The following is a 26018-nucleotide window of genomic DNA, read 5'->3' on the forward strand; positions in this document are numbered from 1 at the left end:
TTCCCCCTCCCCCACGTTATTGCTAAGCACAGTGACTAAGCTCACGATCTTGCTTTTGTTCTGTCTGTAGGGAGTATGTAACCAGTGCTCTGTGCATCCCACTGGCGAGTCAGAAGAGGTAAGGATGAGACCGGCTTCTGTTTCTTCTGCCTTGGTGGCTGAGACACTACAGTCATTCATCACTTTTATCTGTGACAGGAGTTCCACTGGGCGCCCTGACTGGACCTGCATTGTGGTGGGCTTTACATCTGGTTATGTGCGGTTCTACACTGAGGTGAGTTGGGTTTCCAGGGGCAGACAGCTAGCTGACTGCAGGGCTGTGCATCCATCATACTGTCTTACGACTTTATTACCAGGAATGCAGGTGGGTATCTAAGACGGTAGCCTTAACACGAATGCCTAGAGAGATGTAGCTGACTCTTTAGCTTTCCTAATGCAGCTGCGATTTCCTATCTGAATGTTTCCTACTGTCATGAAACAATGTGACTATGTTCTTTGATGGTCTTAGGCTGCTCCTGTGAAAGGGCATCCAACCCTAAAAGGGGTCGGGACCCACAGGTTGAGAAGTACTTCCTATGGGGCGGGGACAGGAAAAGTGAGGAACTGTCTGTAGAAGAAACAGAAGAGAGGCTGTACGCTGTGAAAGGAGTGGACCCGGCGTCCTTGGGAGACCGTAGGGGAGTGGCACTGAAGAGGAAACCAACAAGGCCCTCTGTGCTTGTTTCTAGAGCGGAGTGCTTTTGCTTGCACAACTTTTGAATGAGGACAAAGTGCTTCAGCTTAAATGCAGGACCTATGAAATCCCAAGACACCCTGGAGTGACTGAGCAGGTAATGTAAGATTGACGCTCTTTACCTTGTAACAGTGTGAAGTGCAGGGCTGGAGAGGGGCTCAGCAGTTAGAGCACCGGATGCGTTTGTCGAGGACCCAGCTTCATTTCCCAGAACACATATGGTGGCTCAAAGCCATCTGTGACTCCTGTTCCAGGGCTCTTCTGCCCTCCCAAGTCACTAGGCACTTGTGATACACGGACACTCATGCAGATAAAATATCCATATGTATAAAATCAGTTAGGAAGAAAGAAGCAATATCATTGTTTTGAAGCAATTTCCTTTGCTCTTTTGTTGGAAAATTAAGAGATTTGTTTTATGGCACAGTTAGCTGAGCTGTCATATTCTCAGGAGATAATTGGAAGCTAAATTGAATACCAGTCTTCGTGTTTTATAAGTGCAATATTGTATTAGGATGATCATCTTAGTGGGTGTTCTATTACTGTGTAGAGACACCAACACCATGGCAGCCCTTATAAAGGAAAACATTTACCTTGGGGCTGGCTTACAGTTCAGATGTTTAGTCCGTTATTGCCATGGTGGGAAGTGTGGTGGCATGCAGGAAGACATGGTGCTGGAGAGGTAGCTAAGTGTTCTACATCCACATCAGCAGGAAGATCAAGAGCCACTGGGCCTGGCTCCAGCATTTGAAACACCACCCACACACCAAGTGACACAATTTCTCCTACAAGGCCACACCTACTCAAGTCTACACCTCCTAATGGTGCTGCTCCCTGGTGACCAAGCACTCAGATCTATGAACCTAAAAAGGTTGTGGGTATATACAGGTATATGCAGGTATATACAGGTATATACCATATGAATAAATAGACCTAAATTCCATGATAGATTACAGAAGTTATAGAAAAAGAAATGTAGTACAAGAAACTAGATTTTGTCTGTCAGCATCTAAGAATGAATTACTCAATAACATAACTAATCAATCATGCAGTCAAAATAAGCTACCCGCTTAGAGAAAGGGTGAGCTATATGGCTCTGTTGAAGAAGAGGAAATCCCATGGGGTGAGATTTGCTGTGAGCCTTGGATAATGGGCATGCAATTTAACTGGTCAGTGGGAAAAGAGAAGGTGAAGTCTCTAGTAGTTAGGAGAAAAGTGAGGGAAGATTTAAGTGTCGGACTTTGTACATGGTAACAGAGAAACACATTAGAAAATAGAGAGGCTGGCTGATTAGCAGAGCACGCAAAGTTTGCATAAACTAAAAATCATCAGAATTGATGCTGAGGGTTAGAGAGGCTCCGAGAAAATGAGGTGATGAAGCCACAGGCCAGAGCTAGGAGGGACTGGACTCAGGGAGGGTAGCTATGGGGTCTGTCTGTTGTTTGGGATTTCTTTGTGTTTCTTTGTGTCCTGTTCTGGGACCCACAGTCGTCTCCCTAGTATTGTGATCATCTGGTCCTGCTTGAAGTTGGATTTCTAAAAATTACTGAGGCACAGGAGATTGTGACAAAAAAAAAAAATTAAATCTTATCTCTGCTTACTAAAAACAAAATTAAATCTTTTCTCTGTGCTTACTAAAATGGAAAAAATAGGATTGAGCTGAAGCTCAGCTGACAGAATGCCTGCCTAGTGTCCAAGGTTTGGGCTGAATCCTCAGGGATGTAACAGTATTAATTAGTTAGCTGATTAATTAATATAGTGTTCATTAGAGGCATCACACTCAGTACTGTGATATAGGCCAAAGGTGTGCACATTTATAGATAGATAGATAGATAGATAGATAGATAGATAGATAGATAGATAGATAGATAGATAGATGAAATATGGCTGTGGTACTGGTTACTAGAGACTCTCTCTCTCTCTCTCTCTCTCTCTATATATATATATATATATATATATATATATATATATATATATATATATATATATATATATATACACACACACACACATACATACATGCACATATATGTATGTATGTATATGTGTGTGTATGTGTGTGTATGTATATATGTGTGTGTATATATATATATTATAATATATGGTAGACTTATGCAAACGTATATGAATTTATTTGAGAATGAGTATTGGGACAGGCCTCTGGTTTCAGTGAGCGTCTGTGAGGTGTTGAAGTGTTTTATTTGTTTGTTTTTTGCTGTTGTTCTGTTTTGTTTTCACACTGAGTCTCTCTTATGTGGTCCTGGCTGTCCTAAAACTAGGCTGGCCTTGAACTCACAGAGATTCACGTGTCTCTATGGGCACGTGCCACCACATTTGGTCAGCTTCTGTTTTTAACACTTGACTTACATCTTTATAATGGGTATTTCTTATGAACTGAAACAAAAATTTTATTATTTTCACTATTATCCTGAAACTACTTCCTAGTACATTTAAAAGCTGTATCTGAGAGAAAGTCAAGTCTCTGACTGGAAAGTGTTCTGAAGTTAGCTCCTACTTCCTCTTGCTGATTTTTTTCCCAGATAGTTTTGTTTCAGAGTTTACTGTTTAGTCATAGCATTTAAATATGATTCTCTGTGGTTTTAAAAAGGAAGATGTTTGTTGTATCTGTTTAAGAAAAGTTTCTTTTTCTTTATTTCCCCCCAGAATGAAGAACTGAGCATCTTATATCCAGCTGCCATTGTGACGATTGATGGATTTAGTCTCTTTCAGTCTCTTCGAGCCTGTCGAAACCAAGTAGCAAAAGGTAATTTTTTGGCAAGAAGTGTGCAAGTTCTGGTGATGATAGTTTTATTCAGTGTGGCCTCCTCCTCGCACAAGCGATGTGCCTCCTGCAGGGTGGACTCTTCATAAGCAGGGGCCGGAGCCTCTGCTGTTGAGGTATTGTAAGTGGGTGTGGCAGCCCGAGAGCAGCAGGCTCTCTTCAGGTCACTCATAGCTTGGCTGGGCGAGGACTTGATGCAGCCAGCAAACCTCTCCCTAGGAGAGAAGCTATGGGACCCGTGCGCTAGGTTCCTCTGGCTCCATCACCTCCACTCACTGAGAATAGAGGCACCAGTGTGTGCTAACACTTTCTCTCTCAGGGGAGAGAGGGCCTGGCAGCTCAGCTTGGCCTCTTTATTGGAAACACTTGTCAATGAAGAGATGCTGGAAGTCTAAGTTGCATGTATGAGGACTTCATTATTGTGCTGCATGGATAATCACAATCATGAAGCCGCACTGTGGTGATGGTGGAGTGTGTGCAGAGACTAGGGTCAGCAGCCAGGGTATTCCCTCAGCACTCTTCACTTGCTACCTCATTCATTCATTCGCTCATTCATTCTTGCAAGACAGGTCCATCACTGAGCCTGGAGCTCACTGGTTCAGGGATCTTCCCATCTTCATCCCCTACCAGCAGGGCCATAGGGCTCATTGTAGGTACCACACTGTGGTTTTTACATGGCTGCTGGGGTTCTGGATCAGGTCCTGGTGATGTGTGGGCTACTAATGGAGCTATCTTGCCAGCCCCTTGAGAACAGCTTCTGTAGGATGTGTTTGCTGCTTAGCAACAATAAGGACAAGATTCTAAGTCTAAATTTATATAAGGTGCAAAACAAGCCGTTCCATGTGGAGGGGAAGTGAGCCTTCACATGGCCGCACTGTCTCCCCAGTGGACAGGTTGTCTCTTTGCAGGCTGTGATGGGGAAATTCTCAAGTCTCAGTTTTATGTCCTTTTCAGTTGTCTATACTTTTTTCCTTACATCTGCATGCTTTGAATCTTTATGCCTATTTTCATTATCTTTTAAACTGTTTAAATTTAGCCCATTGTGGCTTTATTATTTCCAGATTGGTGAGATAATCACCATTTTGAGGGTCCAAGGAAGAGAATAGACTGTGGTATGTGACCCTGGGCTATTCCAAATAATAAATAACCATTTCTATATTTACCAAAAGAAAATGACCATTTTTTGTTAGTAAGGTTTCTAATCATAAACTAGGAAGAAATAATTGAGACAGTTCTGTCAATGGTATTGTTGGCCTTTTTTTTTTTTTTTTTGAACCACAATCCCCATTTATTTGTGTAAGAATAAAATGTATATTCTTATGTGTATAAGAGTATAAGAAAGTCTGGCCTATTTGCCACGTCACGTGGGTCGGGTGGATATGGGTACCTCAGGCCTCTGTAAACGCTTACAAAACCAGCTGGAAGCCAGTGCTCTCAGGCAGTGCTGACGTTTGCTGTTGGCAGAAGTTGCTGCTCTTATGGTCTTAGACTCTGTCTTTGGTTGGACAGCAGGAGGCTTACAGGCTTATGCAAGTTTGTCTGCCACAGACGAAGCCTGCTGCTCACTTAGGACCAGCTACGAGGGTCGTTTGGCAGTTGTGTTTTTGTGTGCGTTGCCATGGCATGAATAAATCTCATCTTATGCCTTTGTTATTACTGTGCTTTGTTATTAGTTGATGTTTCAGGGCAGTAAATTATAAATTAGATGACTTTGATAAAATGCCATCCTATCCATTGTAACTGTTTGGATTGTCTGATCTTTTTGATAGCTGCAGCATCAGGCAATGAGAACATTCAGCCACCACCATTAGCTTATAAGAAATGGGGTCTTCAAGATATTGACACCATCATCGATCATGCTAGTATTGGTAAGCATTGCTAGTTCTACCTTTATTTTTATTCTTATACATTTTTACTGAAACATCTAATAAATTGACATTAATTCTTATGTGAAAAAGAAATCCACTGCCTTTAGTGAGACACCGGGAAGTCAGTTCCAGTTATTCTCAGTGACGCTTATGTCTTTAAGATAGAGTAGTGGTTTTGTTGTCATTTGTCTATGACATTCTGGTTCTTGTAATGACCTTACAGATCAGTCTTGTAAAATGTACCTTGTGGACCAACAGAAAATAAATAAAGCAGGTTTCTTCCCATGAGAGTATTTGAGGGATTATTATGTTAGTTCAAGAATATAGATGTCAAAGACTGGGCATGGTGATACATACCTGTCTTCTAAGGACTTGAGAGACCAGGCAGAAGAAGGATTGGGAGTTTGATGCCAGACTGCATTATAGAACAAGACCCATTATAACTGTCTGACTCTCTCTCTCTCATATTATATATTAAATATAATTATATATATTATATAAAGGAAAGAAAAAAAAGAAAAAACCTAAAGCAGAAACACAGGAATACAAAGTCCTGGCTTGTCCAGAGGTGTGTCAGTTCCAGTTATTCTCAGTGGCTTAGAAAGCCACTTAGTTGAAAGATCCACAGAAGAGTAGAGCACTGTAGTAGGCTCCAAGGGGGAAGACAAAGGCCCAGCACTGAGCAACTTGACGGAATCTGACAGGCAAAGAACAAGCTCTCTAGCCAACACACACACTGGCCTGGAGTGAGTGCCAGGGGAGCTGGTGAGAGTGAGGCCAGGGACACAGACAGGGACCTAGCCTTGAAGGCCTCATGCACTTACACAGGAATGGGCTATCTCAGCCGAGTCAAGAACCGCTGACTTCTCAGCAATAGTGCCCTCACATTGCCTGTTAGAAGAAAACCACTCTGAAGACAGCTTAGAGACTGGAAATAGTCTCTATTAGTCTTATGGTCACTATTAGGAGAAGATGGATATGTTTGTGCATGCTTATAATTCCAGCTCTTGTAGGAATACAGCAAACTCAAGGCCAGAATGAGAAATGTGGCCATACTCCATCTTAAGTTTTAAACAAAGAACGAAAGAAAACACTAATAAGGAGACTGTACTAATCTTAGTGAGAAGTAATGGGCTTCTGAATTAAGGTGGTAAAAGTGAAAATAGAAAGAGATATACTATTTTAAAATATTTTTCATTGTTGTAATATATGTTAAGAATTTGACCAATGGCTGGGCACTAGTGTTACATGAACACCTGTTATCCCAGCAATTGGGAGGCAGAGAGAGAGAGAGGCAGAGGCAGGTGGATCTCTATAAGTTAGAAGCCAGCCTGGTCTACAAGTGAGTTCCAGGGCAGCCAAGACTATACAGAGAAACCCTGTCTCAAAAAACAAAACAAAACAAACAAATAGAACAGTGTATAAATACATAGAAAAAAAGAACAACAAAAACTTCCCTCTTATCCAGAGGTCCTCATCATTGGTGTTTAGCTCCTGGTTTGTGTGTGAGTGCATAAGTTATATGCATATTGTCATGTGGGAAGGCAGGTTCTTAAATGGTACTATAGTACCAACTCCTTTCACATCAGGTTTACTAAGGGGACATTTGTCAGCCTCTGTCCTAACGGAGGACAGAAGACAGACAGAGGATGCTTGAAAGGTTTGCTTACAGAGATGCTCTACGGACTTGCTATTGTGTAAGCCCCAGCAATGTCCATATACCAGACTTCTTAACAGCCAGGCTGTTAGCCACAGCCAAGCCTGAAGAGTTACAGGCCGGGAGCCATCTTCACACTCGCAGATCGTGATGGAACAAGTGCCAGGGAGTAAGATGACTCTTCCTCAGGGTACAGCCAGCTCTTGGGGAAGGAGCCCTTTCTCTCTCTGGTCTCCTGATGAAACTCCTATTGTCGGAATTCAGCCAGAAGTCAGCAGGAACTGTCAAAAGCCTGCTCTAGGGAAGGCAGGAGTTATGTGGAGGGCTGGCTGGCAGAAGGTGTCTGGCACACAGGCCTGCTGATTCTATCTGCATACTCCTGTATACCATTCTTATGTAGAATACTCTATGTATTGTATATGTAATGTGTGGGATGCTCTATTGGTAAACACTTCCGTGTCTTCAGTTTTTTGCTAAGAGAAATGTCAACATATGATTTCCAAAGTGTTGAGTTCAGCCCAGGGTCCCCTCCCTGCTCTGCTAATTAGACTTTGGAACATTGAAGCTGGCTGGGGAAAATGACTGGATAGAAAACATTATTCTATTCATTTACTCCCCAGCCTATACATGAAAACAATAACAGCACAATAACTTTATCTACATCTCTACATAAAGGTCTTAATTAACTCATTCGGTAAATAAACAGCTATCATTTAGGGACTAGTGCGGGTGCTGGAAACACGACAGTCCGGACGCCGCCCTGAGAAAGCTTATATTCTGCTGAGAGAGATAAACAGGAACTCAATGAGTAGATGTGGTGCTGCCAGAACACCAGTAGGCAGCATGGAGGAAGCCAGCAGAGAGTTTAACTGAGCATAAATTCTAACGTGGAGTGGAACAGCCCTTTCACAGGGGTCACATAGCGGGTATCTTACACATCAGATATTTACATTGCAATTCATAACAGTAGCAAAAAGGCAGTTATGAAGTAGCAACGAAAATAATTTTACAATTGTGACATGAGGACCTGTATGAAAGGATCATAGTGTTAGGGTGGTTGAGAACTGCTGCTCTGGCGTAGAGGAAGTGAAGACATGGATGCTGAGGACAGGCCTCTCCAGAGAACCCAGCCAGCCAGCCGTGGGAAGCTTTGTAGTCAGAGCATCCTCAGCAGAAGCCAAACTGTCAGCCTGGGGACCCCAAGGACCTCAGAGGACTTGGAAACAAGGACGGTCAGTGTGGCTGACAGGGTGGGAGTGAGAAGGAAGCCAGCTCGGACATGTACAGAAGGGTCAGACCTGAAGATAAGGAAGGTGCATTTTATTCTGAATTTGGTTTCTAAGGCAGCCAGGCCTATGTAGAGAGGCCCTGTCTCAAACAAACAGACAAGACCAAGAAACACCCCTGGGGCGCTGCTTAGAAAGAGGTGTGGAAAAGGAATCAAAGACGCAGCAGCGTAGCTCAGACATGTGAGAGTGTGGACTTAGAGCGGATGCAGCAGTCTGATGTTTGCCATACAGTCGCTCAGGTCTGTTTGAGAAGTGAGAAAAGGGACGCAAGGACTCACCCCCCCTCTTCCCCTAAGTGACAGAATCACACGCGGCACCTGTTCCCTGAAAGGAGAATAAAGAAGATCCTTAAGGGGGGCAAATTGCACAGATCACAAGTTAGGTTTTGCATGTTGACTTCTGGCACATTCCAGTAGAGCATCAAGTGGGCAGACAGGTGGTCTGAGGCTCAGAGGCAGTGGGATGACTGCACATACAGTTGTCTTGGGCTGGTACTGTGAAGCAGCAGTATTCAAGAGAGGGTGCTTCTCTGGACATGGCAGCCTGGAGCTCCTCACTACCTTATTCTGAGCAGTTGGGGGAGACAGGTGAGCACAGGAGCCAGGCTGGGGTGGGTTTGTCTCACAGTAAATGTTTCCATGGCCTGTTTTCAAAAGTTACAAATAACAAGAAATAAAATGACAGTGTGTCTATCTTCATCCCCAGACAGTCTGGTCAGTTCTTTGAGCTGCACATTCTTTTTTTTTTTTAATTAATTTATTGTTTTACACTCCATATTCTATTCCCCTCTCTCCATCCACCCTCTGACTGTTCCACATCCCATACCTCCCCCCCACCCCCCCTGTCTCCATGTGGATGTCCCCACCTCCCACCCCACCTGACTTTTAAATTCCTTGGGGCCTCCAGTCTCTTGAGAGTTAGGTGCATCATCTCTGAATGAACACAGACCTGGAAGTCCTCTACTGTATGTGTGTTGGGGGCCTCAGATCAGCTGGTGTATGTTGTCTGTTTGGTGGTCCGGTGTTTGAGAGATCTCAGGGGTCCAGATTAATTGAGACTGCTGGACCTCCTGGACGATCACCCTTCTCCCCAGCTTCTTTCAGCCTTCCCTAATTCAACAACAGAGGTCAGCTGCTTCTGTCCATTGGTTGGGTGCAAATATCTGCATCTGACTCTTAAAACTATTTGTTGGGTCTTTCTGAGGGCAGTCATGGTAGGTTCCTTTTTGTGAGCGTCCCATAACCTCAGTAGTAGTGTCAGGCCCTGGGACCTCCCCTTGAGCTGGATCCCACTTTGGGCCTGTCACTGGACCTTCTTTTCCTCAGGCTCCTCTCCATTTCCATCCCTGTAATTCTTTCAGACAGGAACAATTATGGGCCAGAGGTGTGACTGTGGGATGACAACCCCATCCCTCACTTGATGATGCCCTGTCTTCCTGCTGGAGGTGGGCTGTCTAAGTTCCCTCTCCCTGCTGTCTGGCATTCATTTCATCAATCTCCTATTTCCCAGGGTTGCCTGTTTCCATTCTTTCTGCTGGCCCTCGGGGCTTCAGTCCTTTTCCCTCACCCAATACCAGATCAGGTTCCCCTCTCCTTCACACTCCCTACCTCCCCTCCATCCGCTTTCCCTCCCAGGCCCCTCTCCCTCCCTCCCTCCCTCCCTCCCCACTTGTGATTTAAGATCCATGTGTGAACATTTTTGCTGGATATACAAACTTGACCTCCCAGATTCAGTTGTAGCTTTCCTTCCAACACGTGTTGTTTCTTTTTCACTCTTCACCTGCTCCCCCTCCTCCCATTGCACTCTGGGCCTTTGCCTGCTCTGCTGCTTGTGGGCCTTGCCTCCTAGTCCCTGTCACTGCATCCTGTTGTGCTGATCTGGCTCCTCGGAGCACCTGGAGCCTTCTGCAAACACTAGATTGCTGCTCCCCTGCCTGGAACACTGCCCTCCAGCCCCCAGCCACTCAGCCTTCCCTCAGTGCAGGCCCCATTCACCTGTCACACTGGCAAGGAGGTCCTCAGATACGGGGAGGTGTGGGAGTTGTCAGTGAGCTTCAGTTTATGGAGGGTTAGGTGCAGAGAGTCCAGTGTACTTCCCAGCATGGAAAGGACTTGTGTTTAGGGAATGCTGTCAACAAGACTATAACCGCAACGGGGGGAACGTCTCAGCTGCGGAAATAAAATTACAGGTGAACGTTTCCTCAGGCAGCAGTAAGGTTTACATCATTCTACTGACAGGAGTGAACATGAAATGGCTTTTGGAGGGATGAGAAGGGAAGAGGGCCCTCAGTAAGCTGTCTCACCCTATGTGCTTGAAGCGTAGCTCTACAGCTTGTTACAAGAGACAGTGCTTCCCTAGATACAGCAGCCAACCACATAGAGCAGTGTGCAGATCAGAAGTTAGTACTGCTGTAGGGGCCAGGCTAGCCACATCTGACTGGGACACCCGTGCCAACAGTCTAGTTTGTTTGGCATTCAGAGGCAAAGGACCAGGAGTTGGGAGAGGCCTTGTGTAAACAGCTGTTTCTTCAGAAGCAGACACCTGAGCTTAGGTTTCCTCTGGAGATGATGTAGAGTAAGATTTCACAAGGACTTCGGGAGGGGCCGGAATGGGACGCGGTTCTGAGCTGGAGGAGAGGGAGGCGAGGGACAGGAAACAGCAGAGGAGAAAATGCAGGGGTGGCGGCGGGTTGAAGCAGTAGAGAAAGCAACATGGCTGTGGAGTCCTGAGAGTAAGAGGTGGAGCAGGCTGTGCCTGCCGGGCCGCTTGGTGCTCCCTAACGTGGGTATTTGTAGCTTTGCAAATTACTTAAAACTCAGTAGCATCTTAAAGCACAAGCAAAGTCATATTTAAGTGAAGTCATTTTAATGTATTCTAACTGGTTTTTATCTTCTTTTTCTTTTAATTTTAAGGTATTATGACTCTGTCACCATTTGATCAAATGAAGACTGCTTCTAATATAGGTGGATTTAATGCAGCAATTAAAAACAGTCCACCTGCCATGTCTCAGTACATCACTGTGGGCTCCAGTCCGTTCACTGGCTTCTTCTATGCTCTCGAGGTATGAGCTTCAGCATGGGCAGAGTCACTCTGAACTGTTTCATTTGCCTAAAGATTAGATACAGTAACATAGCCTTAGAGAGATTAAGGTTGTATGTTTCACCTGAAGCTAAAATGAATCACAAACTTCTTCTAAAGAATTTTTTCTTTTGAAAAAAAAAGCTGAGTTTGCTTTCCAGCAACATATAAGAGATGTGGTGGTGCATCCCTGCAGTGCTAGCACTGGGAGAGGTGGAGGCAGGAGGATCAGAAGTTCAAGGTCATCTCTACTACCTAGCAAGTGTGAAGCTAGCCTGGGCTACATGAGGCATTGGTCCCTGCTCCGTGCGTGTGTGTGTGTGTTTGTGTGTGTGTGTGTGTGTGTGCATCAGCAACAAAACACCCAAAGGGGGAAAAAAAACAATAAATTTGTGGTCCTCTGAATCCCTGAGTTCTTTGGCAGCCGAGCTTTGTTTAAATATTGGTGCAACTGCTAGTTGTTAATTATGTCAGCCCTCCAGGGATTGGACTAAATGAGGAAGTGTGGGACAGAACAAGCGGCCCATTATAGTTGATACAGGCTTTGAAAACCGTTTCCTCAAATAGAGAAAAGCTAGGTGTTCCATTCAGAAGCACTCTCACTTCTCACAGCCTGCTCTGGATGGCCTGAGCTATCGTTTCTTTTATACAAATAGACAGTTTTCTAAAAAGTAAGCGGAGAGGCAGTTTGTACAGCTGGGAAGTCCACCAGCACAGCTAGACAAGGCCGTTGTCTTATTGGCCTTGGTTTTTTCTGAGCTATAGTTTAAAGAGAGAGACCTTAAAGGTTGGTTACGGGCCAGCAGCAGCTAAGCACAATGCGGAGTTCTTGCTTCCCAGTGTGTTAGTTTTCATTGCTGAGGCCAAAGTACTGACAGGAGCAACTTGTGGGTTCATTGTAAATCCTCACGTCAATTGTACCTTGTTGCTGCTGCTGAAGTGGACACTCCATGAAGAGCTCCTGCTGCAGACTCTGGAACGGCATCTTTATGTAAGGCTCCTCTAGAAGCAGGCTTCATCTGTGTTCTCTCTGCGTGTCTGTTCTACAGGGAAGCACACAGCCTCTGTTGTCTCACGTTGCGCTCGCTGTTGCAAGTAAGCTGACCTCCGCCCTCTTCAGTGCCGCCAGGTAATGCGAGTTTTAGCTTGCTCTGAGTTGGAGCTGCCTTGATTGTGCCTGACCCTCGAAGCTAGCATTCACGTGTGTCCGCTCTCCTCAGTGGTTGGCTTGGTTGGAAAAGCAAGCATGAAGAAGACACTGTCCAGAAGCAGAAGCCCAAGATGGAGCCGGCCACCCCACTAGCTGTGAGGCAAGTCCGCCATGCTTTTCTCTCGGGGTGCTCTGAGCAGCCTGTAACAGTTACGCTCGCCTGGGGCCCTCAGCTGGTTTTCTGATTCTGTGACTCTGGCTTCTGAGACTTTCTCCTCGGTGGGACTGTGTTCTCAGCTAGAACACGAGCTCCCTGAGGAGATGAGTCTTGAGAATGCCGGCTTGGATGGCCTTCCTTTTTTACTGTAGAACGTATCAGTGTGTCTGAAGAGCAACTCTTTTTTGTTGTTACTTTAATTTTTCGGAAGAGACGGCTTGCTTTTTGCTTGGCTTTCTTTTTAATTGTTGCTCATTACCTGATATAAAATACCACCATAAAGGAAGTAATATTCCAAATCCTCTTTCATTCTTTCTTTCCTTTTTTTTTTTTTTTTTTTGAAGACAGGGTTTCTCTGCATAGCCCTGGCTGGCCTGGTAGACCAGGCTGGCCTCGAACTCAGAAATATGCCTGTCTCTGCCTCCTAAGTGCTAGGATTGCACCACCACCACTGCCAAATCCTCTTTCTAAAGATGTTCTTCACCTAGAAAAAGCAGACAAATGAACTGTTAGTAAAGTCAGTTTTCTGTGGTTTGTAGGTTTGGATTCATTACTCTCTAAACAGAGGCTCCAGTCACTTTTCTTCTTGGAGTTCTGGGACCTTTCACGTGGGCCAAGCACTGTACCGCTGACCTGTGTCCTAGCCTTTCCTCCTATGTCATGCTATAACACACCTGAATTCTGAATTCACTCAGCAACCAGAAATTGGTCAGATGGCCTTTGTGTCACACCCACGTGACAGGGTCTGAGCACTGGAGGTCAAGGCCTTCTTCCTTTCCGTTTCCTGTTTATCTCTGCCACACTGAGATTCACATAAGTTGGTTATAGGCCAATAGCACATTTGCAGAGACTCTTTAGAAAAAGAAAAGCTCTTGTTTTAGGCAGTAGGTTAGTTGTTTTTGAAGTCAAAATATTTGACAAAAACAACTTAAAGCAGGAAAAGTTTATTTTGGTTCACAGTTCCAAAAGGATTCGGTCTGTTGTCAGTTGGTCCAATGTTCTTGAGCAGACTGTAAGAGTAGTGGGAACACATGGCAGAGGAGAGCCATTAGCCTCTTAATCAAGTCCAGAACGATGGGACCCAGGAAAAGTCCAGAGGCTTCCATAAGGCTTCCAAAGACATTCCTCAGTGACCTACAGCTTTCAATTAGGTGTCCTTTTCACAGCTCCCAATAATGCCATCATACTATAGATATGTCAAAGGAGTCATGGGTTCAAGGTCAGAGCCCTCATCTAACCTGGAGACACACTAGAGACACTCCAGGAGTGTGCCTTGTGAGGGTCTTAGGGATTTCTCATGGTTCCTCACCATTCCAGACGTGAGAGTGAACCCTCACAGATGGACAGACATATTAGTGTCAGCAAAGTGTGCTCTCCAGCACTGAGCGAAGACGCCTGTGCCGGAGCAGTGTCCTGCAGTGCAGTTGGTTATGGTGTTTCCTGACACAAGACTCTTCCTCAAGACCAGAAACGGCAGGGCCGTGCTGAGGGAATGCTTCTTTTCTGTGTCTTATGTTGTACACAGAAACTATGATGGAGTACTAGACCGGGCAGCATTTACAGTTTTTCATTGAGAATAGACACAGTCTATTTTATGTATGCATTTTATTATCCTACATCTCTAGCTTTCAGTGTGATTTTAGCTTTTAGTTGTTTATTTTTTTAATGACAGATTTGGACTTCCGGATTCTAGACGCCACGGAGAAAGCATATGCCTGTCTCCTTGTAATACCCTGGCAGCAGTCACAGATGATTTTGGCAGGGTTATCTTACTGGACGTAGCCCGAGGAATCGCAATACGGATGTGGAAAGGTACTTTCCTATAAAATGGAGAAAAGGCTGCCGTACTTTTTACCTCAGTAGTGAGCAACTTTATCCTTCAGCTTCTGGTTGGTAGCAGCATTCAGTTCTCTATGACTTTTCTTTCTAATATCAACTCAAGTCAGTCACCTCCGACAAGCAGTTATCATCGACTAAAGCACTGGCTCTTTGTGTGGCTTGCATTTGTTGTTTGTGCTGCTGGGTTTTGCACCCAGGGCCTTGCGCGAGTTCCCACTGGACTCTGTCCTATTCAGCTGCTGCTGCCGCCACCGCCACCGCCACCGCCTCCTCCTCCTCCTCCTCCTCCTGCACTCTGATCAGTCCCGTCACTTGCCTCTCCCTATGTGCAGGCGGCCACTGTTGCTCTGGCTCTGGCGTTGCCGCCTGGGCTCTCTGGCTGCTTCAGTCACTTGTGATTCCCACAGGTATTGGTGATGAGAGGGCCACTCCAAGCAGAATGGCATCAGCTATTGGTGCTTCCCTGTGCCACCGCTTTCCCTCTCCTGTGCCACCAAGGAGCCTCACTCGCAGGAAGGCCACTTTCTCTCTTGACTGTATTTTAACTAGCCAAGCTAGTACTCTCCCCAGATCTGTTTTTCTCTATAAGGAAGGAATTTTCAAAGAGAGGATAGGAAGGGAATGGGAGCAAAGGCAGGGATAGACTCGGGAAGCTTTGGTGATGTCTGCCATATTTTCTTTTTAAAGAGAAGAATGATCTGAAGCAAATATAATGGTAACATAATAAAATCTGATGTGTTGGTGAGAGGTTATTACATTCCTTTTTCATCTTTTCTGTTTAAGGTCTCTAATAATAAGAAGATAAAGTCCTTCTCTGTCTTCCCTTCCCCCTAAGTAGTCGGTAGTGCCTGAGGACCTACTGTTGAACCCAGATGAATAAACTGACTGCTCCCTTTCTCTGTCGGCAAGGGTATCGGGATGCACAGGTCGGATGGATTCAAATTGTAGAGGACCTCCATGAACGAGTGCCAGAAAAGGGGGATTTCTCCCCCTTTGGAAATACTCAAGGGCCCAGTCGGGTAGCTCAGTTCCTTGTGATCTATGCACCACGAAGGGGGATTCTGGAAGTGTGGAACACACAGCAAGGACCTAGAGTGGGAGCTTTCAACGTGGGTAAACACTGCAGGTGAGCTGCAAGCCCGCCATCCACTGGTCCCTGAGAGGAACGCAGGGGAATGCCCTTAAAGCAGCAGTAGATGACAGGTTCTGGAGAATTGCAGAATGCTCTGTCTGTCATGTTTTCCCTATGAGTGCCTGACATAGAATTGAGGATCATGTGTTACATAACAAGGGAATAATACTGAGAACACCACAGTCGGCCACTGACTTACGTGGTTTTTCTCTAGCCATTTGTAAGCCATTTTTCTTACATTGTGAAGACCCCCAAAGGGGAAATTACAGAGTTTCCCAATGATGATGAAAGGCAAGGCATGCACCGTATTTGCTGTTAGACTGTGGTTTTGTGTTCATACAGTTTCCTAGAACCCTGAAGTAGACCTCCTCTGTCTGAGTTAGCTCCACCTCACTTAGCTCCCTGGCATCACTTGGCTGGTGGGTACCCCTGAGTTGATGAAGATGTCGCTGTGGTTGGAGCACCTTGTGGAATTTCTCCTCCTGCTGATAATCTTCCCCCCTGGTGTGTGATTGCCGTAGGCTACTGTATCCTGGCTACAAAATCATGGGCTTAAACAACGTGACAAGTCAGAATTGGCAGCCTCAGACTTACCAGATCTGTCTTGTTGACCCGGTGTCTGCAAGCGTGAAGGCGGTGAATGTGCCTTTCCATCTAGCGCTGAGGTAAGAGCTGCTGCGTGCGTGCGCCATGACTCAGTGCTGCACACGGTTTGCCTGGTCCGCTACCCCGAGCTCTTTTGTTCCTTTGTGTTATATTTAGCATTTGATGGTTTGTTTGACCACCAGCCGATCCTTTTAAAATGAAGTTGGAAACAGACAAAAGATGACTTGGATTGCATCAGGATTAGGAGGAGCAGACCCACGTTGCATAATGAGTTGTGTTTATTATTTTAGTGATAAGAAGAGTGAAAGAGCCAAGGACCTGCACTTAGTGAAGAAACTATCAGCCCTGCTGAGAGCCAAGTCCCCCAGGCCGGGTAAGTGCCTCTCATCAAACAAAGGAACCACCTCACGGGCACTGTGAGGGCCTCAAGGAATCAGAGCCGTAACTGCTCAAGAAGATGATGATGTGGGGCAGGGGCTGTGTGGGGGCAGGGGCTGTGTGGGGGCAAGGGCTGTGGCTCCTTTAGGATGGCGGAGGGCAGACAGCTGTCTTCCATAGAAACCTCTTCCTAGAATAAAATGAACATTCAGTCTGATTTTTCTCATTTTAGATTCATTTGAAACAGAAATAAAGGAGTTGATTCTTGATATTAAGTACCCTGCAACCAAGAAACAAGTAAGTGTGTGTAATAGTGAATTTTCCTCCTGAGAAACCGATGTCACTCAATCCTGAGGAAGATTTTATTCTCATAGCCCCGTGCAGGAGTGAGGACCTGTGGTCTCTCTTTGTACAAAAGCTTAGGAAATATTAACTATACATGTGACTGCATATGCTCTATGTACGCACATACATACAGGACCTCTGAGGAGGCCAGCTGCCCCTCCTCATCCCAGTCCATCTCCACCCCGATGACTTTGTGTTTCTTGCTGACACTGCGTTTGTGAAGCTGCTCTCAAGTGACATGATGTGTTTTCAGTTTTTTAGAGTTGGAGACATGTTGTCTGTTGTGTTCTGTGACTGTTAGTGTTTCTCCGAGTGCCCATGCTGAGTGGATCTACAGCTGGAGCCCGTTAGTGTACGTGCTATAGCTCACATTCACTCTCCTGCCGTCGAACCATTTAGGTGGCTTCCAGTTTTTCAGCCAATCTACAATGTGTTTCCCAGTACATGATGCAGGTTTCTATTGAACTTACACCCGAGGGTGGGATTGGCGGGCCGTGAGTTTTGCGGTTATGTTGGCAGATGACACATCTAGCTACACTTGTCCTGAGAGTCCTGGGCACTGTGGCCCCACAGTGCACAGTATTGCCAGATCAGTTTTGACCTTACTGACCTGAAGAACTCAGCCCCATGACACTTCCCGCCACTTTTAAATGTCAGCCACAACCTGTAGGCTGTTAAACTTTTGACCTGGCCTTTGCTTTTGTTTGGTAGGTAGCTCACAGACTCGGGGAAGTTCTTTTTATTTACAGGTTGGAGCAGTTACTAAAGACTACTGACAACCAGCTAGGTACACAGGGCGGTGCTTCTGCAGACGGGTGTGCAGCCTCCCTGTCTCTCCAGGAGTCTCTGCATGCTACAAAGCGTCAGCTATCTGAATCCAAGGCCACTATCACTGCAAGAGTTTATGGAGGTTTCATTACTTCGATTGCACCATTGACTGTTATTGGCTAATTTACCCCTTCAGTGTTCCTCCCTGGAAGCTAAAAATTAGAAATCTCTAAGCTCCTGGCAGGTTGCCATGGTAGCCAGCCCCATCTTGTGCCTGTGCCAGGGAGGGACTGCCTCACTGAAACAGAAGGTGTTTGTGTTTTCTCCAGCGAAGTTGCAGAGGTCTCAGTTCTGTATCGGGAACCTGGGGGCAAACACGAAATGTTACGACGGAACATTCTCCCAGTTTCTCTGTCCGCAGGGATTTTTAGCACCCCCGTTCCAGGAGCTGGGGCCGAGAACAGTCAATAAAACAAAAGATTGTTTAGCACCTGTCACTCAGGAAATTATTGTTAGAAACCATAAGAGCTGTGAGCAAGGAACCAAGGGCAAAGATCAGTGTGCATATTATTATTTCACAACATATGTGGGAGAAACCGGTAAGGAATGGTTTATATTGGAGCCATTTTAAAAAAATACTTTATTAGCCAGGTAGTAATGGCACATGCCTTTAATCTTAGCCCCCAAGAGGCAGAGGCAGGCAGATCTCTGTGAGTTCAAGACCAGCCTGGTCTACAGATTGAGTTCTAAGACAGCCAGGACTACACAGAGAAACCCTGCCTCAAAAAAGCAAACAAACAAAAAACTTTACTGTTTTATTATTATAGAGCAAAAAAGTCTCTGATTTTTGCTCTAATTTTCCATTCCACTGACTGCTAATTGACTTTCTCTTCCTCAGTTATTGAAGACAGCCCTGTGCCAGCACTGTAACTAACCATCTAGAGAGTTTAGTGAGTCAAGTAGAGAAGTGGTAGCCATCACTCCCCTCGCCGTGAGCACAGGCCAGCAGAGCTGGGATGCTGCAGGGCACAGGCTGTCTGATGAGGGGTTCTCTTTCTCCTCTGCTCACTATACCACCAATCCTACATGAGAGCATGGGCTTGATTCAAAATGCTAGAAAAGTCAAAACTTCCGATGGCCTCATAACACCAGAGGAAAGGCAGAGAATGAAGACCCTGAGAGACTGAATCCAGTGAGGGGAGAAAGTGGACTCGCCCACCAGTCTGCCGTATTGGAGAAGCAGGAGGGTTACCCTTGCCCTGGGTTTTGGTCTGTTTGCTCACTTCCTTTCTGGGCTATAGATGTTGCCTCATTAGAAGACTGGCAGTCTTGTGAGTTACCATCTCTGGTCATTTTGACCTCTCAATTATAGACGTCATTTTGTTATGAGACATAGTTTTTTTTTCTTCCTTCCTTCCTTCCTGTCTTTCTTTCTCTCTCTCTCTCTCTCTCTCTCTCTTTCTTTCTTTCTTTCTTTCTTGGCAGGGTATTTTTGTGTAGCGCTGGTGTATGTGGGACTCATACGCCTCTACCTGCCTCTACCTCCTGAGTGCTGGGAGTCCTGTGTCCTGCCACAGGCAGCGTACATAGGCTTAGACTACTTGTCTCATCAGTGAAAATCCAGTTTAATCTGATAATATGAAAGGATAAATGTGAACTTTAGCTGGTTCTGACTCATCGCTGCCTCCAGTGTGATGAGGTGTTTTATAGCCTGTGATTGAAGGCCTTTAAGCATCCGGATTAGGGAGGACGGAGCGTGTACTGTGTCTAGCTAGCATGGCAGTTGCAGCAGCCCACCATGTGCACATGCGGCAAGTGGTGATGAGGTAGCAGCTTCATAACTGGCATGCTGGTAACCTCTGCTTGTCACCCATTCCGTGGAGGCCACTTCAGACTGTTTTGGAGAATAACTGTGTCCTTGTTATGTCGTGTGGCCATTCTGTGGCCCAGCAACCGCCCATTGGTTACTCGCTCTCTGTCTGGACATAGGCTCGGTCACGTTCTACTTTTAATGTAACTTGAATTCTCAGCTGTGTGTATTGAAGGTGGGATAGCAAAGATGCAGGTGTATGTATGAGGCTAAAGCTAAATTGTTGCTGCATAATCACTAGAGTTGTTCACTGTTTCTTCTAGGCTCTGGAAAGCATTTTGGCCAGTGACCGTTTATCGTTTTCCTGCCTTAGAAATGTTACTCAGACTTTAATGGACACTTTAAAAAACCAAGGTAATAAATACTGTTAAGGTTTCCCTTCATATTATATATCTCATTATGGGACATATGATGCCATCACGCTATATTAACATAGAGATGACTGCCAGACAGTTAGCTAGGGAATCGGCAGACAGACATGAACTAGGGTACTTACTCTATACCCTTACGTTGGGAGTTTTAAACATTGTCCACCTAACATGCATTTGATCTGAACTGACTCAGAGTGCTAACTATCTCCAGGAATAGTCTTTGTGCATGCCTCACTGTAGTGAGGGAAGATGTCAGTACAGAAAGACGAGAAGCAGACAGAGGCTATCTGTGTTGTGCCCACTCTATTCCAGGCACAGGGAGCATTTGGAAAAGAGAGACAGAAAGATGGCAGGAAGCAGGGGTGGGTGGGTGGAGGAAAGTTGTCTGGTTACAGTAGAGCCACTGCACTCATGAAGCCACCACTGTGCCTCCCTGCCCTAAACCTGTCAGCATGAAGCCATGCACATCCCTGCATTGAGGGTGGCAGGGCTCCTAAGTCCCCACCCCTGCCTGAGGAGCAGTTGACAGTTGATGCCTTCTGGAGGTGGGAGAGTCAATTTTCCTTAGGGCTGTGGGCTCCTGTTAGCACACACACTCCAGTGGGTGGCCCCATACCTGGGATGAGATCTACAAGAGGCAGAAATCGGACTCAGTGCGATGCTTAGGGGGGAAGGGCATACCGTACTTAGAAAGCTCCCATCCTCAAGAGTGTTAATAAAATATCAAAGTTTAATGTGACGTTCCATAACTGCTGTGTGGTATTTTTTATTTATTTGTAATTTTTTGATAATCAAGTTTCTAGAATTAAAAGTAGACATGAAGTTGGGAAGGGGTGGAGGTGAATATGCTCAAAATGTATTATATGCATACATCAAATTCTTAAATAATTAATAAAAGTATTACTTTAAACATTAAAAAATAAAATTGTGCACCAAGAAAATAATTAACATTATAAAATTTTAAGAGGGTGATGAGCAGCTGTTATTTTGACAGAGTTGCAGAACATTGTGAAAGCCATTGGGATAAGGGTAGTGAGCTAATGGTATGCAAGAACCAAACAGGGCTGGGGTCATGGCACAAGCCTTCAGTCTCAGCCCTGGAGAGGCAGAAATGGGCGGGGCTCTGAGTTCAAAGGTCAGCCTGGTTACAGGGTACAGGCCAGCCAGCTCTCCATAGGAGACCCAGTCTTATAAACAACAACAAAACCCAAACACATTTTCTTTCTATCTTTGGCTTTTGCTTTGCCTCCTAGGAGAAGAGGTTTCTAATGGGGACTTTCTTTAATATTATTCTGACTGGGGTAATGGTGGAGAGTGTTTATTCTTTGAGGTGACGTTCTATTAGTGTAGAGGACCTGCACACTCTCATCCGTTTGGGAACTCACAGCCTGTCATTACATCAGCAGGGCTGAGTTGTGGTGCTGACTTTGATTTGTATAAACTTGTCTGGAAAGAGTTACATTTGAAACTATGGCTTGTAACTCCATATTCTATTCAGCCGAGCTTGCAAAGTTAACTGGCTCCACATTCCTAATATCAATTGAATTGTGGTGTGCAGGGGATTGAATCCATCCACTTGGGACTTTTTCCTAGCAGTAGAGTCTAAAGCCAGATTATATTTAATTACGTTCATACCTAATCATGCTTGAGCCAGGCTACAATGACTTCAAAAAGAATTCATATTAAGTTTCTGCAGGACATAAAGCACATAATTTTGAGATAGTTTTCATTCTTGACATTTTCAGTAGATATAGAAAGCCTGCCCTTGGTAAACAGTGGATGTCTTTAGTGTCCATATCTTAGTGGAGACCGCTCAATGAAAAGGCATACGGTACCTAAAAAGTTTCATATCCCTTGAACACATTAACAAAACATCTGATATTATATAGAGAATAAGGCAAAATTTTTAAAAAAATCATAGTTTCAAGTTCTGTTGCTAAATCAGAGTCCTGAAATTTTTCAGAGTTTCTTATGCTGTTTTATAATAGCTGTGAGAACATGGGTAACACTTCTTGTTATCCATGCTTAAATAAGAGTTCTTCAAGTTTTCCATAGCTGCCCTTGCAGAGAATATATATTTGTTTTATATTAGCGAGAAATACTTCAATTCTTATGCATAATGTGCTCTGTATGGAATCGTTCCTCAGCATTAGTCTTGAGGGGATGTTAGTGGACGTCTGCTTAGGTCTTTGCCAGGCTGTCCTGACAGTACATTCGCCACAGTCCACGGTTGCAGTGTGAGCCTCGTTGTCTTTGACCCCTTGATAGCGGTCAGAGCCAGGCAGCCGTGCGTGTGCACATCTTCAGGTGAGCACAGCGAGCGTCTGGTGCTGGGGCCAACAGAGGACGGACGGTTAGAAGTACGACATGGGACTCTCTTACCCTCGCTCCGTAGCTCTTCTCCCCTTATTAGAAACTGTTATTTCACTTAAAAAGCTAGACATTTTATTATATTGGAAAAAGTATTTTTGCTTTCAAAATCTATGATAGGTTGAGCATATCAATATTTAACCTATTAATAAATGCATATTTAAGAGATTATGGGAGTCTTTTTATGAGTCTGTTAAGTATGTCTAATATGTTTTTCCTCTGCCTTTTAGAGCTTGAGTCTGTTGATGAAGGACTGCTACAGTTTTGTGCCAGTAAATTAAAACTACTACATCTTTATGAATCTGTCAGTCAGTTAAATACTCTTGATTTTCACTCAGACACCCCATTCTCTGATAATGTGAGTAGCCACAGTGTTCATACTGTGCACAGTTATCTCCATGAGGATTTATAACTTTTAAGCATTTTTGAGTAAACAACAGAAAATTAAAGGTTTGGGGTGGGTGTCTTGTTTTTAAGAACTTAAAGGTATATTCTCTCTATCAGGCCTCCTTTCTGTCCCTTGCTGCTTAATTTATATTACTGTATGTTTTGTAAGAATATAAAAATATTAAATCTCATTGTCGGTTCATCGCTCCCGTTTTAGACGCCTTTGATTTTTCTTGACATGTTTAAAGGTGATGTCATTCACTGTCCTATTGCTGTGGTTAGACACCATGACCAAGGTCACTCTTACAAAGGAAAGATTTCCCTGGGGCCTGCTTACAGTTTCAGAGGGTTACACTGACGTCCCTTTATGAGTCTTTTTCTGTTTTATAAAACGTATTTATTAGGGCCTAACTTTTAGAGAAGTAGATAGTACTCTAAAGAGACTTGGCACTGTTTGGAATATAGTTCTTTCAAGCTTCGTTTACTTACATAGCATCATATTTATGAAATGTTATTTAAAACTAACATGTGAAACAATACATTATCTCTGTCATATTTCACACTAATTTTAAAAGCCATCATTGCTCATCAGCCTGGAATCTCAGTTCCGTTAATGGGCAGCTAGCATTTGTGGCAATTGAGAGAGAACGCCTTCTCTTGCTCACAGGATTTGGCTGTCTTGCTAAGGCTGGATGATAAGGAACTCCTGAAACTCCGGGCCTTATTAGAGAAATATAAACAAGAAAACACCAAAGCCACCGTCCGGTTTTCTGAGGATGCAGACAGAGTGCTACCTGTGAAGACCTTCCTGGAGTACCTAGAATATGAGAAGGATGCACTGAGCATAAGGAAGATCGGAGAGGAGGAGTATGTGGCTCTAGGTAGGTAAAGCCCGGCAATCTGTTCCGTACACCCTCCCTCGACCGAACACGTCCACAGAAGCATACAGCAGTTCAGCGCCTGCTTCTGTTTTGAGATTCAATGACCAAAAATTCAGTGTACATATTTTTTGGTCAGTGATGCATTCTGGGTGTCCACACACCATGTCATACCAGTTTAATTGTATTAGTAAGCCTTCTGATAATGTTGAGGCTGGAGAAATGGCTCACTCAGTAAAGTGCTTGCCATGCAAACATGGGGACCTTAGTTTGAAATTGCAGCTTCTATGCAAAAAGCCAGGCATGGTGACATCTGCCTCTAATCCTAGCACTGGGTAGACAGAGATATGGGAATCCCTGGGGCTCTCTCTGGCCAGCTTAGTCTATGCCTAACTGGGCAACTTCAGATTCAGTGAGTGATCTGTTTTAAAAAATAAGATAGGAACATTTGAGGAGGACATCCTACGTTGACCTGTGACCTCCACATACTCACACACACGCATGAGAGAGAGAGAGAGAGAGAGAGAGAGAGAGAGAGAGAGAGAGAGAGTTTTAAGGCATAATGATTTGCCTTCTATTCTCCTAAATCAAATTTAGATAATTAAGTTCTTTTCTTTCGGGTGTGGAAACCTTTAATCCCAGCATTCAGGAGGCAGAGGCAGGTGGGTCTTTGTGAGTTTGAGGCTGGTCTGGCCTGCACAATGAGTTTCAGGACAGCCAGGACTATATAAAGAATGAGTGCCTCTCAAACAATACCCACAAAAAATCTTTCTTTTCCTACTGCCCTGCTCCTCTGGAATTCCAGTTTCTAGTCAGTGAGATTTGTGACTATGAACCTTTTTCCTCCGTGATGTGTTTGTTTGTTTTGCCAGGCAGTTTCTTTTTCTGGAAGTGTTTGCATGGAGAAAGCTCCACTGAAGAGATGTGCCACAGCCTGGAGTCGGCTGGACTCAGCCCTCAGCAGTTACTGGTGAGGTGTCGTTACTGAACCCCTTGCAGATGTTACATACAAGTGTCATGTCTTAAACCATTCTCTTTAGTGTGTCAGGAGCAGACATTTTAAACCTGAGATGATCAAAGGAAATTGCAATTGCTATATCAAGATTGTTTTATTTTCTTATACATTTCTGGGCTCAGATAAATATAGACTCTAGCAGGTGAATACATTTACAGTGGGTTCTGATCATCAGTTGTTATGTTAGAACAAAAAGAGCTCTTAAAAAACAATGTCAGCATTTCCAAACTGAAATATTCAGGGATAGAATCTTTACACACCTGTGCTCTTCAAGTCCCAGCGTCTCAGAATCATCCATTGTGTTCTACAAATCTTAGAACTGTTGTAAGAAGGCTTCCATGCTCATCAACGTGGTTTCATTTAAAATACGTTTTTTATAGCATGTTAGGGATTTTGGAATAGGAATCTGGCCAGGCAGTAGTGGCGCATGCCTTTAATCCCAGCACTTGGGAGGCAGAGGCAGGCGGGTTTCTGAATTCGAGGCCAGTGTGGTCTACAGAGTGAGTTCCAGGACAGCCAGAATTACACCTGTCTCGGAAAAAAAACAAACAAAAAACAAACAAACAAAAAAGAATAGGAATCTGATAGTTCATACTGTTTCCCCACCACTGTGTCTCTGTATCTTTGGCAAAAGCAAGATCAAGATAACCCCCACACATACACACACTCACACACACACACACACACACACACACAGTCTGCTCTCAGCACCTACAGCCGCTGCTTTCCTCAGAAGCCAATGCCTCAGTGGTGTCCTTTCTGGCAGTGCTCTCCTAACTGTGGCTCAGATTGGAAGATAGTGCACACCTAAGAGACAGAAGGGGTGGGATACAGGGACCCAGCAGGTGTTGAGGATCTCTTAGGCAGACACTTTACCTCAGGGTAATGCCCACATTCCATGATAGACCAAGCACAGCTAGACAGCTTCATCATCGTGCACACATGCACACGGTGGGAAAGTATGCAATCTTCCCTACGTTAAATACTACTTAGGCTGAACAAGATTTGATTTTATTTCAGTCTCTGCTCCTAAGTGTTTGGCTTTCGAAGGAAAAAGATATTTTGGACAAACCACAGTCTGTCTGCTGTCTTCATACCATGCTGTCCCTGCTGAGCAAGATGAAAGGTAAGAGACCAGTGCATTTTGTGGGCCGGTGTCCTCAGGGTTTCCACTTTGATGCTCAGAAACAGAATGTAATGTTTGAAATACCACACAAAGACAGGAGGAGTTTCTCAACAAAAGGAGACTGTAATGTGGAGAACACTTCAGTGGGGTGGGTAGCTAGGA

The 26018-nt window shown here is 44.6% G+C and overlaps 1 protein-coding gene and 1 non-coding gene across 3 annotated transcripts in view; both read left to right on the forward strand.

Moving 5' to 3' along the window:
* Window positions 1-26018, forward strand: part of Rab3gap2 (RAB3 GTPase activating non-catalytic protein subunit 2) — a 78182-nt gene that overhangs the window by 29146 nt on the left and 23018 nt on the right. For both annotated transcript variants that reach the window (XM_021171092.2, XM_021171095.2), the window contains exons 5-22: window positions 71-118; window positions 199-274; window positions 729-830; window positions 3395-3494; window positions 5282-5380; window positions 11239-11387; window positions 12454-12533; window positions 12625-12714; window positions 14444-14583; window positions 15520-15736; window positions 16264-16407; window positions 16639-16721; window positions 16959-17023; window positions 19973-20063; window positions 22681-22808; window positions 23505-23718; window positions 24588-24685; window positions 25751-25856. In XM_021171092.2, coding sequence (XP_021026751.1) covers window positions 71-118; window positions 199-274; window positions 729-830; window positions 3395-3494; window positions 5282-5380; window positions 11239-11387; window positions 12454-12533; window positions 12625-12714; window positions 14444-14583; window positions 15520-15736; window positions 16264-16407; window positions 16639-16721; window positions 16959-17023; window positions 19973-20063; window positions 22681-22808; window positions 23505-23718; window positions 24588-24685; window positions 25751-25856 — 2030 coding nt within the window. The remainder of the gene's footprint in view (window positions 1-70; window positions 119-198; window positions 275-728; window positions 831-3394; window positions 3495-5281; window positions 5381-11238; window positions 11388-12453; window positions 12534-12624; window positions 12715-14443; window positions 14584-15519; window positions 15737-16263; window positions 16408-16638; window positions 16722-16958; window positions 17024-19972; window positions 20064-22680; window positions 22809-23504; window positions 23719-24587; window positions 24686-25750; window positions 25857-26018) is intronic.
* On the forward strand, window positions 7535-7666 carry LOC115032427. Its single transcript, XR_003838106.1, has one exon. It is a non-coding gene; the product is annotated as a small nucleolar RNA SNORA36 family (small nucleolar RNA).

The sequence above is a fragment of the Mus caroli genome, chromosome 1, assembly GCF_900094665.2.
Source record: "Mus caroli chromosome 1, CAROLI_EIJ_v1.1, whole genome shotgun sequence".
NCBI lineage: Eukaryota > Metazoa > Chordata > Mammalia > Rodentia > Muridae > Mus > Mus caroli.